Source organism: Salmo salar, chromosome ssa25 (assembly GCF_905237065.1).
Source record: "Salmo salar chromosome ssa25, Ssal_v3.1, whole genome shotgun sequence".
NCBI classification, from domain to species: domain Eukaryota; kingdom Metazoa; phylum Chordata; class Actinopteri; order Salmoniformes; family Salmonidae; genus Salmo; species Salmo salar.
This window is the reverse complement of record NC_059466.1, coordinates 17,348,341-17,368,305: the sequence shown is the minus strand read 5'-3', so window position 1 is coordinate 17,368,305 and position 19,965 is coordinate 17,348,341. Positions and strand designations below refer to the sequence as shown.

Sequence of the window (19,965 nt, the reverse complement as noted above, 5' to 3'; positions counted from 1 at the left end):
CTAGCCTAGTCCTGATTCTGCATTGATTAGAACAGGCTCAGGTGATCTGCAGCAAAGCGGTAAAGTGAGGTAGAAGGGAGCGGTGTAGGACAGGTGGGGGAGCAGCTGTTCCCAGTGGGTACAGAGACATCAGCAAGACAGGGCAGATGGAGCCCCTCGACACCTCCAACAACACCCATTGCTTCAAACCAGAGCAGGGCACAAATGATGAATGGGTTTATTAATGTGTGACTATTGTGAAAATCAAATTAAATTAAGTCCGTAGCCATCTCTCTGATTACTATATTCATTATATTCAGTATTAGGTTTTTTTCAATTTCCTTTGCAGTAGAACAGTCATTCACTAATGACCATTACCGGCATAGTGAGATGAGTCACTGTCATTAGTTCTACACAGCTCTTCAACATCAACCTAGTTTTCTCTATCCATTAGTCAATGATCAACCAACAAATCACAATTAGTCAATCAACCACCCAATAGATCAGTCGATCAACCAGCATTTCAATAAATCAAAAAGTCAATCTAAAATAAAAGTAATCTTTTAACTCCTTGAAACAAGCCATTTTGTTTTCAGATCAGCGAAGAATTGACTGAACACCGATGCCTGACTGTGTGGTAGAATGGACCTAGAAGTGTGGTGATTTTAGGGCTTTTTGGATGCATGTACTTTTTACTCTCTCATTCAATATTCAATTTGCCGCTACCTTGGAGATCTTAAAAGAAAGTATACATTTTTCATGGGGCACTTGTCAAGTGGAAATGGTGTTGAACCCGGTACCATATTTGTAGACCTTAAAAAGGTGACAAATATGGCCCTGTAATTTAATAGCACTTTAGTGTAGGCCTCATATCTTGACACCTGACAAGAACCCCAGGGTTATGCATTGAGGAATAGAGGTGTAAGATAAATGAATGTTGCATGCACTTATGCTAATGGTGAATTCTGCCAGAGTATTCAGGGTGATGTCAAAAAGAAGGCAGACGGAGCAGGTGGACGGTTATGTGAAGTAAATTACTCTGAAATGGCTGTTTTCCATGATTTTTCCATGATTTCACAGGACAATAATGCACCATAACAATCAATACAATAGACAGGAATGTCTTATTCTAAGTCCAAAAGGTGGCCAATATGATCTATACTGTGATAATATAGCAGGTAATGTGTAGTGCGTATACAGTAGATAGATGTAAGGTGGGATTTTCAACAATATTGATGCATAGCTGAACAATTTGCATCTACAGTATAGGTCTGCGTGTGAAAAGCCCTGTTGTGTTGAAGGTATTTTTTTCACAATGTGTTACCATGAAATAAATTACAACGATCGAGCTAATGTCACCCTACCTACCATACCTGACGTGAATATTCGTTGCCCAAGGATCCCCTTATATTTCTCAATTATCATCCGAAATGGAAATTTGTTTTTAGATAAAATAATAGAGACAGTATAAGTCGAAATAGACGGTAATCACGGCGAGACTGGAGGTTATCCACCGCTCGGTTACCGCCTGTGGGCAGAAGCAAATAAAGAGAAACGCGTGTGTTTCTTTGTACCGTCTCTGTAGTCTATGTAGTCTCAACATCTAAAACATACAGCCTGTGGCACAATATCTGGAGGGAAACTTAGAGAAACTGCAAAATGAAGCCAAACAAGTTGAGAGAGGTATATATGAAGTATTCATTTGAGCCAGGCCTGCTAGCAGCTTGGTATTGTTTTGACTGCTGGCTGTGCTTTGTGAAGAATGCAGCATGCGGATCTGTCTATTGCTGTGAATGCTGAAATAGTGTGAGCGGTAAATGAGAGCGCGGCTGTAGCTCACGTTAGCATCCACCGAAGCCCTCCCCAGTGCCCATTCCTCTTAAATAAGACATATAACCTTCAAAAACTTCCATAACTAATGCAAAATATGTCAATATTGCTATACTATTGCTTAATCGTGCAGAATGTCCAAAAATAAACTCGAAATGATTAAAGGCGTTTTTGTGTGAGAGGGCGTAAGAGAGAGAGAGAGAGAGAGAGAGGAGAGAGAGACGCACCGATGTGACGGAGATTTGGGAGCAGCAGCAGAGTAGAGGGTGTTGTGCGCGCGCTAGCAGACCTGCCTCGTGATGGTTCTGCAGTGAATAGGTGAAGTCGAAGCAGCTGGAATTATAACACACTGCTCGGAAGTACGCGTCATCGGAGGTATTTTCACTGAGGATATACAGAAACCTGGATATCTGTGGCAAGCAAGGTGGAAATGTCATCTCTGGCCATCGCCTTTATTCTCACGGTGCTTGGCGTTGTCAGTGCTGCGCTGGCGGCCAGTCACTGTAAGTAACTTGATAATAATACAACATACATTGTATCGAGATTGTTGATTCTGTTTTCTAAGTTTGTATGGCATGTTTTCTCTCTCGTAATCCTAAATCAGCAGAAATTGGAGCATGGAGTTCCATACATGCCACCTCTTCCGTCCCCAACATATGATAACCTCAACTCAGTCGGATAAACTACAGAGCAGTTTTGCAAAACCTGTCCTTGTCTCTACAATTGCAATGGATGTAAACGGATCTAATAATACTCAGATCAGTCAACACACTTCCTGTACTTGGGAGACACGTTTTAGCACATGTCACTTGAGTAAACATCTGTCGCATAGATCCATCTTTCTCACATTGCAGTGTTCTGTATTAACAGTAGGAGCAAAATTCGAAATTAAGTTTTCAACATCACTTTCCTATCTCGGGATTTGTGTTGTCCTTGCGAAAACCTAGAGCTGTGTAGGGTTACATCCCACTGGGCACAGACGTCAATTCAACTTCTATTACACGTTTGTTCAGCGTAATTTCATTAAAATGAAATGGAAACAACGTTGATTCAACCAGTGTTTTTCCCAATTTGGATAAGCTGTTTTTATTTTATTTAATTGCAATAGGCTGCTGTTTCTTTCAGAGACCACACTCAAACACATTGCATTATACCTACTACCTATGTGAACCCTATTCGATTAGAGGCCTATGCTGCTAGAGAAGCACATCCTACCATGGTCATCAAACTTACTAAGAGGAATGACATTCTCAAGTGCAAATGCTTAGGCTACAATCTGTGTTACCATGTCTGCACTGTCACTAGAGGTCAGAATTATTCTACTTAGGTGCAGGAAGCTCTTCGATCAGAGAATATAACTGTTCGTTTTGAAGTGGAATGAGAGTTCTGAACACTATATTCTCATAGCTAAGAAAAATATGACATGGGTCCTCATCTGAACAGTAGATGCCAGATGTCACCCATGATTATCAGCATAAAAGGTTCAGTAATCAGTAGAAATAATATAAATTTATAAGTCAAAGCATTTTTTCAAACTTAAATAACACAATGGAATTAGCAATCAATCTCTGATATTGATTTGGTAGCACTGTAGTTCTGAATCCATTTACTGTTCGTATAATTATTTGAAACCTTGTTTCAAACAGGGAGTCTAAATGGCATTACTGTATGCAACCTTGTTTAAGGTTGAGGCCAAAACTGTGCATTGCGGGCTTTGCTACTAATGTTAGTGCTTGGGACCCATTTAGTCTGTGACTTGGTACCCATTTTTCACCTACAGTAATGTATTAATGTGGTTGGTGGCAGCTCAATGTCTCCTGTCGGACAGGCATTGTGTTGCCGTAGCTCTACCTGGTGCTGGAAGGCAACCTGGCAGGCAGCTTGGCCGAGAGAGAGAAAGCAGGGGGAAACACTACAGTGTGTTTGTGCCTCACAGTTTGAACAGCCTGCTGCTCTTCTCGATTTGGATCAGAGTCTCATCAAGTGAGGCTTCTGTTCAATGGTCCTCCCAGACAGTGCTCTGATCATTATGGTTCATTCTCCCATCCATCCCCCTATTTTTAAAGCTTCAATTTCAACTCGAGGAAATAAATGTACTCAGCACAGGATGCATAGAAGAGTGGTTGATCTGACATTAAAATGCATATCAATGTTTTGATCAATGATTTGTACAGTATTTTATCTTGACATGGTGTCTAACGGATGATTAAAGATAGCAAACTTTCACATGGCGGTTTAAACTCAGCAAAAAAAGAAACGTCTCTTTTTCAGCACCACGTCTTTCAAAGATCATTCGCAAAAATCCAAATAACTTCACAGATCTTCATTGTAAAGGGTTTAAACACCGTTTCCCATGTTTGTTCAATGAACCATAAACAATTAATGAACATGCACCTGTGGAACGGTCGTTAAGCCACTAACAGCTTACAGACGCTAGGCAATTAAGGTCACAGTTATAAAAACTTAGGACACTAAAGAGGCCTTTCTACTGACTCTGAGAAACACGAAAAGAAAGATGCCCAGGGTCCCTGCTCATCTGCGTGAACGTGCCTTAGGCATGCTGCAAGGAGGCATGAGGACTGCAGATGTGACCAAGGGCAATAAAATGCAATGTCCGTACTGTGAGATGCCTAAGACAGCGCTACAGGGAGACAGGACGGACAGCTGATTGTCCTCGCAGTGGCAGACCACGTGTAACAACACCTGCACAGGATCGGTACATCCGAACATCACACCTGCGGGACAGGTACAGGATGGCAACAACAACTGCCCGAGTTACACCAGGAATGCACAATCCCTCCATCAGTGCTCAGACTGTCCGCAATAGGCTAAGAGAGGCTGGACTGAGGGCTTGTAGGCCTGTTGTAAGGCAGGTCCTCACCTCACGATTTGGAGGTGGAGGGTCCGTCATGGTCTGGGGCGGTGTGTCACAGCATCATCGGACTGAGCTTGTTGTCATTGCAGGCAATCTCAACGCTTTGTGTTACAGGGAAGACATCCTCCTCCCTCATGTGGTACCCTTCCTGCAGACTCATCCTGACATGACCCTCCAGCATGACAATACCACCAGCCATACTGCTCGTTCAGTGCGTGATTTGCTGCAAGACAGGAATGTCAGTGTTCTGCCATGGCCAGCGAAGAGCCCGGATCTCAATCCCGTTGAGCACGTCTGGGACCTGTTGGATCTGAGGGTGAGGGCGTGCCTTGGTAGAAGAGTGGGGTAACATATCACAGCAAGAACTGGCAAATCTGGTGCAGTCCATGAGGAGGAGATGCACTGCTGTACTTAATGCATGATGCTGACTGTTACTTTAGATTTTGACCACCCCTTTGTTCAGGGACACATTCTTCCAATTCTGTTAGTCACATGTCTGTGGAACTTGTTCAGTTTATGTCTCAGTTGTTGAATCTTGTTATGTTCATACAAATATTTACACATGTTAAGTTTGCTGAAAATGAACGCAGTTGATAGTGAGAGGACGTTCCTTTTTTTGCTGAGTTTATATGGGTGATACAACCATCCCAGCTCTGCAGATTTTGCTATGAAGAGACATACTCATGAGATCAATATGGTCCATATGTAGCTTGTACGGCTAATGAATATCAACATTTACCTGGAGCTAACTCTGCAGATAGCACTGCTGGGCAATTTAAGAAGTCATAGTCAATCCATCGATAATGTATTAATATTTTTAGCAAAAACGTATTTCTTTTAGATTACAATCTGTAGAAACTATGAAAATAGAAAGGTTCTGTACTTTTGTGAAACATCAGCACACAGCTGAAAAGTAAATGGCAAATAGAAATCAAAACTGGATGGTGTTCAGAGATAGATGGGAGGGTTTGAGTGAAGTTGAAGGATGGGACTAAAAACAAACAAAATATAACTATTGTAAAATGTCTGTATCCGTAAAATGTATATAGTATGTATAAGCTGGAAGTAGAATCGTAAGTGTTGTTGTCCATTAGTTTACTCCAATTACGGGAATGGTGGTAGAGTTAGGGGAAAATAATAAAGGAAAATATATAAACATTATAAAATATATATATATATATATATATATATATACACTGCTCAACAAAAATAAAGGGAACACTTAAACAACACAATGTAACTCCAAGTCAATCACACTTCTGTGAAATCAAACTGTCCACTTAGGAAGCAACACTGATTGACAATACATTTCACATGCTGTTGTGCAAATGGAATAGACAACAGGTGGAAATTATAGGCAATTAGCAAGACACCCCCAATAAAGGAGTGGTTCTGCAGGTGGGGACCACAGACCACTTCTCAGTTCCTATGCTTCCTGGCTGATGTTTTGGTCACTTTTGAATGCTGGCGGTGCTTTCACTCTAGTGGTAGCATGAGACGGAGTCTACAACCCACACAAGTGGCTCAGGTAGTGCAGCTCATCCAGGATGGCACATCAATGCGAGCTGTGGCAAGAAGGTTTGCTGTGTCTGTCAGCGTAGTGTCCAGAGCATGGAGGCGCTACCAGGAGACAGGCCAGTACATCAGGAGACGTGGAGGAGGTCGTAGGAGGGCAACAACCCAGCAGCAGGACCGCTACCTCCGCCTTTGTGCAAGGAGGGCAAGGAGGAGCACGGCCAGAGCCCTGCAAAATGACCTCCAGCAGGCCACAAATGTGCATGTGTCTGCTCAAACGGTCAGAAACAGACTCCATGAGGGTGGTATGAGGGCCCGACGTCCACAGGTGGGGGTTGTGCTTACAGCCCAACACCGTGCAGGACGTTTGGCATTTGCCAGAGAACACCAAGATTGGCAAATTCGCCAATGGCACCCTGTGCTCTTCACAGATAAAAGCAGGTTCACACTGAGCACGTGACAGACGTGACAGAGTCTGGAGACGCCGTGGAGAACGTTCTGCTGCCTGCAACATCCTCCAGCATGACCGGTTTGGCGGTGGGTCAGTCATGGTGTGGGGTGGCATTTCTTTGGGGGGCCGCACAGCCCTCCATGTGCTCGCCAGAGGTAGCCTGACTGCCATTAGGTACCGAGATGAGATCCTCAGACCCCTTGTGAGACCATATGCTGGTGCGGTTGGCCCTGGTTTCCTCCTAATGCAAGACAATTATAGACCTCATGTGGCTGGAGTGTGTCAGCAGTTCCTGCAAGAGGAAGGCATTGATGCTATGGACTGGCCCGCCCGTTCCCCAGACCTGAATCCAATTGAGCACATCTGGGACATCATGTCTCGCTCCATCCACCAACGTCACATTGCACCACAGACTGTCCAGGAGTTGGCGGATGCTTTAGTCCAGGTCTGGGAGGAGATCCCTCAGGAGACCATCTGCCACCTCATCAGGAGCATGCCCAGGCGTTGTAGGGAGGTCATACAGGCACGTGGAGGCCACACACACTACTGAGCCTCATTTTGACTTGTTTTAAGGACATTACATCAAAGTTGGATCAGCCTGTAGTGTGGTTTTCCACTTTAATTTTGAGTGTGACTCCAAATCCAGACCTCCATGGGTTGATAAATTGGATTTCCATTGATTATTTTTGTGTGATTTTGTTGTCAGCACATTCAACTATGTAAAGAAAAAAGTATTTCATAAGATTATTTATTTCATTCAGATCTAGGATGTGTTGTTTAAGTGTTCCCTTTATTTTTTTGAGCAGTATATATATACACAGTACCAGTCAAAAGTTTGGACACACCTACTCATTCCTGGGTTTTTGTTTATTATTACTATTTTCTACATTGTAGAATAATAGTGAAGACATCAAAACTATGAAATAACACATATGGGATCATGTAGTAACCAAAAAAGTGTGTTAAAAGTTAATTTGTGGAATTTCTTTCCTTCTTAATGCGTTTGTGCCAATCAGTTGTGTTGTGACAAGGTAGTGGTGATATATAGAAGATAACCCTATTTGGTAAAATACCAAGTCTATATTATGGCAAGAACAGCTCAAATAAGCAAAGAGAAACGACAGTCCATCATTACTTTAAGACTTGAAGGTCAGTCAATACGGAACATTTGAAAGTTTCTTCAAGTGCAGTTGCAACCATCAAGCTCTATGATGAAACTGGCTCTCAATTCCACTCTAAATAATGCCACTTTAATAATGTCTACATATCTTACATTACTCATATCACATGTATATACTGTATTGAGACACTTTATTAAATGGATCACGAGTCACTTTAAACAATGCCACTTTAATAATGTTTACATATCTTACTCATATCACATGTATATACTGTATTTTATACCATCTACTGCACCTTGCCTATGCCGCTCGGCCATCGCTCATCCATATATTGATATGCACATATTCTCATTCACCCCATTAGATTTGTGTGTATTAGGTAGTTGTTGGGGAATTGTTAGATTACTTGTTAGATTTGTGTGTATTAGGTAGTTGTTGGGAATTGTTAGATTATTTGTTAGATATTACTGCACTGCTGGAACTAGAAGCACAAGCATTTCGCTACACTCGCATTAACATCTGCTAACCATGTGTATGTGACCAATACAATTTGATTTGATTTGAGAATGGCCACAGGAAAGGAAGACCCAGAGTTACCTCCGCTGCAGAGGATAAGTTCATTAGAGTTACCAGCCTCAGAAATTGCAGCCCTTTTGACTGTTACTGTATATATATATATATATATATATATATACACACACACACACACACACACACACACACACATCGCCAAAACTTTGGATGAGGCCACACAAAAATACTTACATAATGATTATTAAATGGTTTGTAAGGACCTATATTAAACCTCTTATGATTGGAGTAACGATGAATAAATAACCAATAAAGATTTACTAATTCATTATAGATGCTTTATTAAGCGGCGTTATTATGAAGTGCTACCCTTCGTTCACAATTAACCATTCAACATGGTACGGTTCAAAAGCGGCTACAAATTTTACGGCACCACACACTTATCGTCATTTGGCCCACTGCTACCATTCATGTGTTTTGGAGATTTATTTGACATCCTCCTCTTCATCTGTGAATTATTTCATCCAATGTTCATGAACTAATCCAATCTCCCCGAGAGGTAAATTCTTACTTTTGTTCTTACTTTTCAAACACAATTTTGGGCTAATCTATAAAAACAATGTTGATAGTCGCTCTTGCACATGTGGGATTTCAGATGGTAATAAACATATGCAAAACCTGACCGGTTGGGTCTTTTAGCAAGAATTTCATGCCGCAGTTCATAACAAAATATTGTTTAGCTTAGCCATCCAAAATGTTTTGGTGCATACAGTTTTTGTAATGTTTGGTCATGTAAAAAAAGGTGACCAAAACAGGTATGGGCAATGGACATAAATAGACATGTATTATAGTTTTGCTTAGTCTATAAGGGGGGAATCAAAACACAAGTCTGAACAATCATTCATGAACATTCTGTATTCATATCAAATTCACTCCGTGATCAAGATTGACAAGCTGCTCAGAGATAAAACATCTAGATTCTCCTAGAGGACAAGCAAATGACTGTTCTCATAATTACCTGAAAGAAACAAAAGGAGAAGCCAGATATCCATCATGGGTGGTTTGTGTGGCCCCTGTGTCTGGCGACAGAGATAATGGCAGCCACATCCTCTCAGAGGAGCATGTCCTCATGCACTCCTCGCAAAGAGAGAGAGAGATTTGTGACCTGTTGCCACAAGAAAAGGTTAACCAGTGAAGAACAAACACCATTGTAAATACAACCCATATTTACAGTATGTTTATTTATATTCCATTTTGTACTTCAACTATTTGCAGATTGTAACAACACTGTAGACAGCCGTAATATAACATTTGAAATGTCTCTATTCTTTTGAAACTTTAGTGAGTGTAATGTTTACTGTTAATTTCTGATTGTTTATTTCACATTTCACTTGCTTTGGCATTGTAAACATATGTTTTGCATGCCAATAAAGCCATTTGAACTGAATAAATTGAAATTGAGAGAGAGAAGTGTCTCTCCTACAGTAGCTGTGATAGAAGCAAGTTTATAATTGTGTGTAATGGGATTAATAGAGGCTCAACATAAGCTGTGTTGGGTTGACTAGGCCAGTATTAATATTGGGCCAATCTTGTTTTGGGCCACCACACTAGCAGTAGAGTAAACAATCCTCTCATATGAACTTCTTTATGCTAGAACTTGTACTGTCTGATTGCAAATGGTGTAGGCTATTACAAAGTATAGCTAAAGAGTTAAAACCAGGAGAGGATTTTATTCTGATATTATACTGTAAGTGAGCACTCAAAAGGTTAAAACTGTATATGTAATATGTCACTATATTTGTGAAAGCAGTGGCTAATTTCACATTTCCCAATACATCCCCACTCTCTGTGGGGGATTCTGGAATTTTGACCAAAGCATTAGTGTAATAGAGTCTTTACCTCAATTTCTTTATGAGGTCAAACATGTTAGGTGTTTTAAATGGAGTCACCCTGCTGGGAGGGAGAGTACGGTTGTGAAGGTTGCCTTGGGCAAGGAACAGCGGGGGGAGTTTCCATTTCAAAAACTCATACTGATAGTAGAACTTATGACATACTTCCCTAGGGTCTGGCTCCAGCATATTGCTCCAGATCCTGTCAATACCATGGGGAAATGGGTCTTGACAACCCACACAAAGTCAAAGGGATTTATACAAGAGCACATTAGACACACACACACACACACACACGCACACGCACACACACACACACACACACACACACACACACACACACACACACACACACACACACACACACACACACACACACACCTACACACACACACCCACACATGCACACACGCACCACACATACACCTAAACATGCACACACCTACAGCCATGCACATAAGCGTGTGCATGTGGACACACAAAGACTGTCAGACATAGCGAGCCTGCCAACCTTTGAAACCCTCTAAAATGTAAATGAATACCTCTTATCGTAGATAGACCATATCACCACACACAGCGGGGGAAGTTACAGTATGAATGACCTTGCGAGGGAAGACAAATACAATAGCAGTGGTATGTGGCCGTAATTCCCTCTTTACCCCATGCTAATTTATTCCAGGTGTTTCTATAGGGGTAATTTAAACCAGTGAGTGATTGGTCACTCTAGAGATGAATGAAACAACTTTGAGAGATAGCCGTGTTCTGAATTGCCCTCTAAAATGCCCCATCACTCACCCCTTCTCCCCTTCACCAGATCTCCAAGACAGATGAGGATCCATTAAGTGATCAGGGAGTTAGGAGGAGGACAAAATGTCACTATAAATTATACAGAGGGATGTTGTTGTGGTGTTGTTTAATTACGATGGGGACATTCCTATCAGCTGAAGTGCTATATTTCCAAAATGATAATCAGCTGTTGACCTGGTGCTGAAGAAGACATTGTGATAAACCGTTATCATCATCAGGATCATGATCGTCTGCCTCACCATGGCTAGCCCTCTGCTAGGATCACAGATAATGCAGATTATGATATGCCTCGGGAGGCATTAAAATGTTTGCGTTGGCAAGACACAAAGAACAGGACAGTGATACAGTTGGCACAGGGAAAATAGAGCTGGCATTATCCTAAAGGGGTTTCTATCTAAATCCATTACAAACACAACTGTTCTGGATAAACCCACAGCCGTAACTGCCTCATTCTCACTGACTAGAGTTCATGTCTTCCTCTACCAGACTTATTCTGTTTGAACGGTTCAGCCCCCACTGTTCGAATTCATTGCTTTTTGTATTAATGAGAACGTGGCTATTATTTTTCTTGAGTGGCTATTCCTATTGCAGCTGTTCCGGGTGAATTAAGTACCAAAGCAAAGAGAGTCAGAGAGAAAAGCTTTTTCTTCCTCTCCCAGAGCTCATGATCAAATTAGAGTTCTCTTTTCTTTGATACGTTTTTGCTAGTGCCTGGTCCGCTTTGTATTACCCTAGGCTTTGGATTATGGTTTGATATTGTGTCAGATGACAATTCAAGTAAATTGTGCTTTCTTTTCAATAGGTCTGCAGGGCAGACTGTTATTGCTGTTCTGATTTATCACACTTGATGAAGTGTTAAGACTAAACTAAATGTGTCTGTAACCTAATGACCCGCACTCACAAAAGAGCATTTACATGTTCATTGCTATGAGCTAGTTTGTAATTAGTATAGTTTTGTTAAAACTAGTTTCCTTTTTATTAAATAGCTGTGTCTTCAAGTTGCCACAGTCTGAGTAATACACAGAGAGTGAGTGGGGGAGATGAGCTGTTTCCAGTTAAATTAGTACCCATATATGACAGGATCTTTTCGTCTTCCAATGTGTGGAAGATGACGCTGTAGGCCAGCTCTTGTCAGCTGAGGGCATCTCACCCCACGGTTGTGTTTTCTCATTAAGCTGGTGTTTCATGTGATAACGTCAAATGATGAATCGCTACAAATTATGGCAGCCTGAAAATAAATTATCCACTTGCATCAACTTGAGCAATTTGCATGCATTGACTGTAATCACCACGCATGAGATAAGTTTCTCTCTTTTTGAGGGTACCCAAATTAATTAATACTACAGAATTACAGTTCAATTTAGCTATAATGGGGTCTCAGTTACACCACTTCTGAGTGTGCTCACACTCACACACACTGTGCAGACGCACTTGTGCAGACACAAACATACACACACTATCTATTTGACAAATGTGGCGCCAGTGGAGGTCTTTGCATTTACAATCTAATCACTCCCACACTGATGGAACACCACTCTCCATCTATTGAGTCTTATACATTAGCTGTAAATATTAGTCTATTAATTTGCTTTAAAATCGAATTAATTCATGGCATACAGTAACTAACCACAAAGTAAAAATTCCCACAAATCTGTTTTTAGACTTTGTAAATCCCCCAAATGGTAAGAGTTAATATTTGATCCATTAATCCATTTTTGTTTGAACATATTTGGGGACAGCTTCGCAGTCAAGATGACACTGCAGCGGTGGTGTAATCCCAACTGGCCAGGCCGTCCCAGATGCTCCTTCTGTATCCTTTGATCTTTAATTTGGGAGACTTAATCAAGTACTATAAAGTAGGGTTGGGGGGTATCCAGATTTTCATACCATCATACCGTTTCTGTACCATACTGGGGTATACGGTATTACCGGAAGTGCACACAAGGGGCGCTATTTTTATTTGATTATTTATAATGATATTTAAAAAAATATATAATGTACCCAGAAAACTATTTAGGCAACAGGGATCTTGATCCAGGAGGGGATTGAATGTTGCTGTGGGGTTGCGTGCTATGCCACTGCTTTATAATTGCTAAATTTTTTTACAGTATTGAAAATCTTACTGTCGGTATTTCAAAATAACCCAGTATACAGTATATCGCTCAACCCTTCTGTAAAGTACACTTTTCACCGTATAAATTCACACAGTGCCCCTCCAATGTAACTTAAGCCCTCCATGCTCTCAACGTCAACAGTGAAGAGGCGACTCCGGGATGCTGGCCTTCTAGGCAGAGTTCCTCTGTCCAGTGTCTGTGATCTTTTGCCCATCTTAATCTTTTCTTTTTATTGGCCAGTCTGAGATATGGCTTTTTCTTTGCAACTCTGCCTAGAAAGCCAGCATCTCGGAGTCGCCTCTTCACTGTTGACGTTGAGACTGGTGTTTTGCAGGTACTATTTAATGAAGCTGCCAGTTGAGGACTTGTGAGGCGTCTGTTTCTCAAACTAGACACTCTAATGTACTTGCTCAGTTGTGTACCGGGGCCTCCCATTCCTCTTTCTAATCTGGTTAGAGACAGTTTGTGCTGTTCTGTGAAGGGAGTTGTACACAGCGTTGTACGAGATCTTCAGTTTCTTGGCAATTTCTCACATGGAATAGCCTTCATTTCTCAGAACAAGAATAGACTGACAAATTTCAGAAGAAAGTTCTTTGTTGCTGGCCATTTTGAGCCTGTAATCGAACCCACAAATGCTGATGAGTGGTTTCGTCGGATGTGGCAGGGCTTGCAAACTATTACAGACTACAAAGGGAAGCACAGCCGCGAGCTGCCCAGTGACACGAGCCTACCAGATGAGATAAATCACTTCTATGCTTGCTTTGAGGCAAGCAACACTGAGGCATGCATGAGAGCATCAGCTGTTCCTGGACGACTGTGTGATCACGCTCTCCGTAGCCGACGTGAGTAAGACCTTTAAACAGGTCAACATACATTACATTACATTTAAGTCATTTAGCAGACGCTCTTATCCAGAGCGACTTACAAAATGGTGCATTCACCTTATGATATCCAGTGGAACAACCACTTTACAATAGTGCATCTAAATCTTTTAAGGGGGGGGGTTAGAAGGATTACTTTATCCTATCCTAGGTATTCCTTAAAGAGGTGGGGTTTCAGGTGTCTCCGGAAGGTGGTGATTGACTCCGCTGTCCTGGCGTCGTGAGGGAGCTTGTTCCACCATTGGGGACAGAGAAGCGAACAGTTTTGACTGGGCTGAGCGGGAACTGTGCTTCCTCAGAGGTAGGGGGGCCAGCAGGCCAGTGGTGGATGAACGCAGTGCCCTTGTTTGGGTGTAGGGCCTGATCAGAGCCTGAAGGTATGGAGGTGCCGTTCCCTTCACAGCTCCGTAGGCAATCACCATGGTCTTGTAGCGGATGCGAGCTTCAACTGGAAGCCAGTGGAGAGAGCGGAGGAGCGGGGTGACGTGAGAGAACTTGGGAAGGTTGAACACCAGACGGGCTGCGGCGTTCTGGATGAGTTGTAGGGGTTTAATGGCACAGGCAGGGAGCCCAGCCAACAGCGAGTTGCAGTAATCCAGACGGGAGATGACAAGTGCCTGGATTAGGACCTGCGCCGCTTCCTGTGTGAGGCAGGGTCGTACTCTGCGAATGTTGTAGAGCATGAACCTACAGGATCGGGTCACCGCCTTGATGTTAGTGGAGAACGACTGGGTGTTGTCCAGGATCACGCCAAGGTTCTTAGCACTCTGGGAGGAGGACACAAGGGAGTTGTCAACCGTGATGGCGAGATCATGGAACGGGCAGTCCTTCCCCGGGAGGAAGAGCAGCTCCGTCTTGCCGAGGTTCAGCTTGAGCTGGTGATCCGTCATCCACACTGATATGTCTGACAGACATGCAGAGATGCGATTCGCCGCCTGGTTATCAGAAGGGGGAAAGGAGAAGATTAATTGTGTGTCGTCTGCATAGCAATGATAGGAGAGACCATGTGAGGATATGACAGAGCCAAGTGACTTGGTGTATAGCGAGAATAGGAGAGGGCCTAGAACAGAGCCCTGGGGGACACCAGTGGTGAGAGTGCATGGTGCGGAGACAGATTCTCGCCACGCCACCTGGTAGGAGCGACCTGTCAGGTAGGACGCAATCCAAGCGTGGGCCGCGCCGGAGATGCCCAACTCGGAGAGGGTGGAGAGGAGGATCTGATGGTTCACAGTATCAAAGGCAGCAGATAGGTCTAGAAGGATGAGAGCAGAGGAGAGAGAGTTAGCTTTAGCAGTGCGGAGATCCTCCGTGACACAGAGAAGAGCAGTCTCAGTTGAATGCCCAGTCTTGAAACCTGACTGATTAGGATCAAGAAGGTCATTCTGAGAGAGATAGCAGGAGAGCTGGCCAAGGACGGCACGTTCAAGAGTTTTGGAGAGAAAAGAAAGAAGGGATACTGGTCTGTAGTTGTTGACATCGGAGGGATCGAGTGTAGGTTTTTTCAGAAGGGGTGCAACTCTCGCTCTCTTGAAGACGGAAGGGACGTAGCCAGCGGTCAAGGATGAGTTGATGAGCGAGGTGAGGAAGGGGAGAAGGTCTCCGGAAATGGTCTGGAGAAGAGAGGAGGGGATAGGGTCAAGTGGGCAGGTTGTTGGGCGGCCGGCCGTCACAAGACGCGAGATTTCATCTGGAGAGAGAGGGGAGAAAGAGGTCAAAGCACAGGGTAGGGCAGTGTGAGCAGGACCAGCGGTGTCGTTTGACTTAGCAAACGAGGATCGGATATCGTCAACCTTCTTTTCAAAATGGTTGACGAAGTCATCCGCAGAGAGGGAGGAGGGGGGAGGGGGAGGAGGATTCAGGAGGGAGGAGAAGGTAGCAAAGAGCTTCCTAGGGTTAGAGGCAGATGCTTGGAATTTAGAGTGGTAGAAAGTGGCTTTAGCAGCAGAGACAGAAGAGGAGAATGTAGAGAGGAGTGAGTGAAAGGATGCCAGGTCCGCAGGGAGGCGAGTTTTCCTCCATTTCCGCTCGGCTGCCCGGAGCCTTGTTCTGTGAGCTCGTAGTGAGTCGTCGAGCCACGGAGCAGGAGGGGAGGACCGAGCCGGCCTGGAGGATAAGGGACAGAGAAAATCAAAGGATGCAGAAAGGGAGGAGAGGAGGGTTGAGGAGGCAGAATCAGGAAATAGGTTGGAGAAGGTTTGAGCAGAGGGAAGAGATGATAGGATGGAAGAGGAGAGAGTAGCGGGAGAGAGAGAGCGAAGGTTGGGACGGCGCAATACCATCCGAGTAGGGGCAGAGTGAGAAGTGTTGGATGAGAGCAAGAGGGAAAAGGATACAAGGTAGTGGTCGGAGATTTGGAGGGGATATACACAAGGCTGCGGGGCCAGACGGATTACCAGGATGTGTGCTCCGGGCATGTGCTGACCATCTGGCAGGTGTCTTCACTGACATTTTCAACATGTCCCTGATTGAGTCTGTAATACCAACATGTTTCAAGCAGACCACCATAGTCCCTGTGCCCAAGAACAACACAAAGGCAACCTGCCTAAATGACTACAGACCCGTAGCACTCACGTCCGTAGCCATGAAGTGCTTTGAAAGGCTGGTAATGGCTCACATCAGCACCATTATCCCAGAAACCCTAGACCCACTCCAATTTGCACACCGCCCAAACAGATCCACAGATGATGCAATCTCTATTGCACTCCACACTGCCCTTTCCCACCTGGACAAAAGGAACACCTATGTGAGAATGCTATTCATTGACTACAGCTCACTGTTCAACACCATAGTACCCTCAAAGCTCATCACTAAGCTAAGGAACCTGGGATTAAACACCTCCATCTGTAACTGGATCCTGGACTTCCTGATGGGCCACCCCTAGGTGGTGAGGGTAGGTAGCAACACATCTGCCACACTGATCCTCAACACTCGAGCTCCCCAGGGGTGCTAGAATGTTCCAAACACACCAAGACAGTCGCGAAGAGGGCACGACAAAGCCTATTCCCCCTCAGGAAACTAAAAAAATTTGGCATGGGTCCTGAGATCCTCAAAAGGTTCTACAGCTGCAACATCGAGAGCATCCTGACCGGTTGCATCACTGCCTGGTACAGCAATTGCTTGGCCTCCGACCGCAAGGCACTTCAGAGGGTAGTGCGTACGGCCCAGTACATTACTGGGGCAAAGCTGCCTGCCATCCAGGACCTCTACACCAGGCAGTGTCAGAGGAAGGCCCTAAAAATTGTCAAAGACCCCAGCAACCCCAGTTATAGACTGTTCTCTGTACTACCACATGGCAAGCGGTACCGGAGTGCCAAGTCTAGGAAAAAAACGCTTCTCAACAGTTTTTACCCCCAAGCCATAAGACTCCTGAACAGGTAACCAAATGGTTAACCGGATTATTTGCATTGTGTGCCCCCACCCCCAACCCCTCTTTTACGCTGCTGCTAATCTCTGTTTATCATATATGCATAGTCACTTTAACTATACATTCAGGTACATACTACCTCAATTGGCCCGACCAACCAGTGCTCCCGCACAGTGGCTAACCGGGCTATCTGCATTGTGTACCACCACCCGCCAACCCCTCTTTTTACGCTACTGCTACTCTCTGTTCATCATACATGCATAGTCACTTTAACCATACCTACATGTACATACTACCTCAATAAGCCTGACTAACCGGTGTCTGTATATTGCCTTGCTACTGTTATTTTCAAAATGTATTTTTACTGTGGTTTTATTTCTTTACCTACCTACACACGCAACCTTTTTTTTCGCACTATTGGTTAGAGCCTGTAAGTAAGCATTTCACTGTAAGGTCTACACCTGTTGTATTCGGCGCACGTGACAAATAAACTTTGATTTGATTTGATGCTCCAGATACTCAACTAGTCTAAAGAAGGCCAGTTTTATTGCTTTTTTAATCAGGACAGCAGTTTTCAGCTGTGCTAACATAATTGCAAAAGGGTTTTCTAATGATGAATTAGCCTTTTAAAATGATAAACTTGGATTAGCTAACACAATGTGACATTGGAACACAGGAGTGATGGTTGCTGATAATGGGCCTCTATGCCTATGTAGATATTACATAACAAATCTGCAGTTTCCAGCTACAGATAGTCATTTACAACATTAACAATGTCTACACTTGTCACGGCTGTTCGAAGTAGCGGACCAAGATGCAGCGTTTTCGTACTTCCACATATTTATTAAAAGTGAAACTGAATGCAATACACTAAAAACATGAAAATAGGACGACAACAATAAACCGTGAAGCAGCGAGGACAACACACTACTCTAAAGACAATAACCCACAAACCACAATGAGAAAACCCCCTAATTACATATGATCTCTAATCAGAGGCAAATGAGGATCAGCTGCCTCCAATTAGAGATCAACCCCAAACAATCCAACCTAGAAATAGAAAACTAGAATTTAAACATAGAACTAGAAAACATAGATCAGCCCAAAACCACCCCCTGTCACGCCCTGCCCTACGTGACAACACTGTATTTCTGATCAATTTGATGTTATTTTAATGGACATAAAATGTGCTTTTCTTTCAAAAACAAGGACATTTCTAAGTGACCCCAAACCTTTGAACGGTAGTGTACGTCACAGAAGTCTGAAATGTAACAAAACCGTTTGACATAGAAACACTGGATTTTCTGTGAGCTTTTACAGCTTCATATAGTATACATTCTATACATGATTTACAGTATACCTATTTAGATTTTGGGGTTGCCACACGATAGTAGCACCATGTATTCCAATATCTGTGATATTATTCCAGTGTATTTAAATGTGAGTGTGCTGGCAGACATTTTTACAGGAAACAGGGAGTCCTGTAGTGTCAGAATCACCATCTGGGGCTGCTGGGAGACATGATTCTCTTTGAATGGGAGTCCCTCTCCTTCAGTCTAGTATTCAGTGGGGGCTAATCAGCCAATAACCTCTGATTGCTGACTTCCAGTGAGGGCTAATGTGTGGGGTCAAACGGGACCAACTAGGATCCATATTTTTTCCCAACACTGGGGCTATTCAGTCGAGATGAGGCAGGATCTCCTGGAGTGTCAAATATGATTGGAATTATCACCCTGGAATCATTGGCTATGGTTGAGAAGGTTTGCTAAATTGAATGGTAAAAATATAACTTCTGTGATATTTTGTGATATTCGTTCTCCCATCCTGTCAACTCCTCGTGGATATCTGAGGCAGGTCTGAGTTTGGGTGAAATGATGTTAACATTTAGTATCAAAACCCAAGAAAACTTTGGCATATAGTCTGTGGAAGAAAGAAATAACAGTTTGAACATCTGACTAACTAGAGAAAGAACCTTAGCTATCTTGTGAAAATAGGGCAATTTGTTACCGTAAATTAGTCTGGTTTCATTGTAGGGCAATATTTGTTTGGTGTCTGAGAAGCTTGCTAATGAGCAAAGAGAGTTGAGAGATCTGTTGATAAGCACTGTCAAAAAGACCAATGGGCCCATGATATCAGGGGGAGATCAAAGCCGTCATCAGGACAGACAAAGAAGTTGGAGCCAAAGGCAAAAATTGGCACCACTGGTTAAAAAATAGGTCAATAACAATATTTATTTCAGCCTCTAAAAGTACATAGTACTTTTCTCCTGGTTGAATTTAGGCCTACTAGTATTAAACCCAGTTTAGTTGGCATATCATTGTTAGTCATCTGTATATATGAGACTGTGGCCCTTTTCTAATGTCCCAGTATGTACATTTTATACCACCTGGAATATCCCAATGGAACCAATATGCTGGGGCTGGAACATGATTTTGAGAGCTCTAGTGATAAAAACACAACTAGTTTCTCTCCATGTTACCAATCTTATGTAACGTGGTTATAAATACATATTGTTAGGGAGGGGATTGAGGATTCAACTGCAGAAGATACACTGTGTACAAAACATTAGGAACTCATTCCATGACATAGACTCACCAGGTGAATCCAG

At 43.2% G+C, this 19,965-nt stretch overlaps 1 protein-coding gene across 1 annotated transcript in view; it reads left to right on the top strand.

Moving 5' to 3' along the window:
- Nucleotides 1-2,046: 2,046 nt before the first annotated feature.
- The window catches only part of LOC106586279 (contactin-associated protein-like 5), a 129,143-nt gene continuing 111,224 nt past the window's right edge, over nucleotides 2,047-19,965 (top strand). The window contains exon 1 of the mRNA XM_014173405.2: nucleotides 2,047-2,312. Within this exon, the coding sequence (XP_014028880.1) occupies nucleotides 2,240-2,312 (73 nt within the window). The 5' untranslated portion in view covers nucleotides 2,047-2,239. The remainder of the gene's footprint in view (nucleotides 2,313-19,965) is intronic.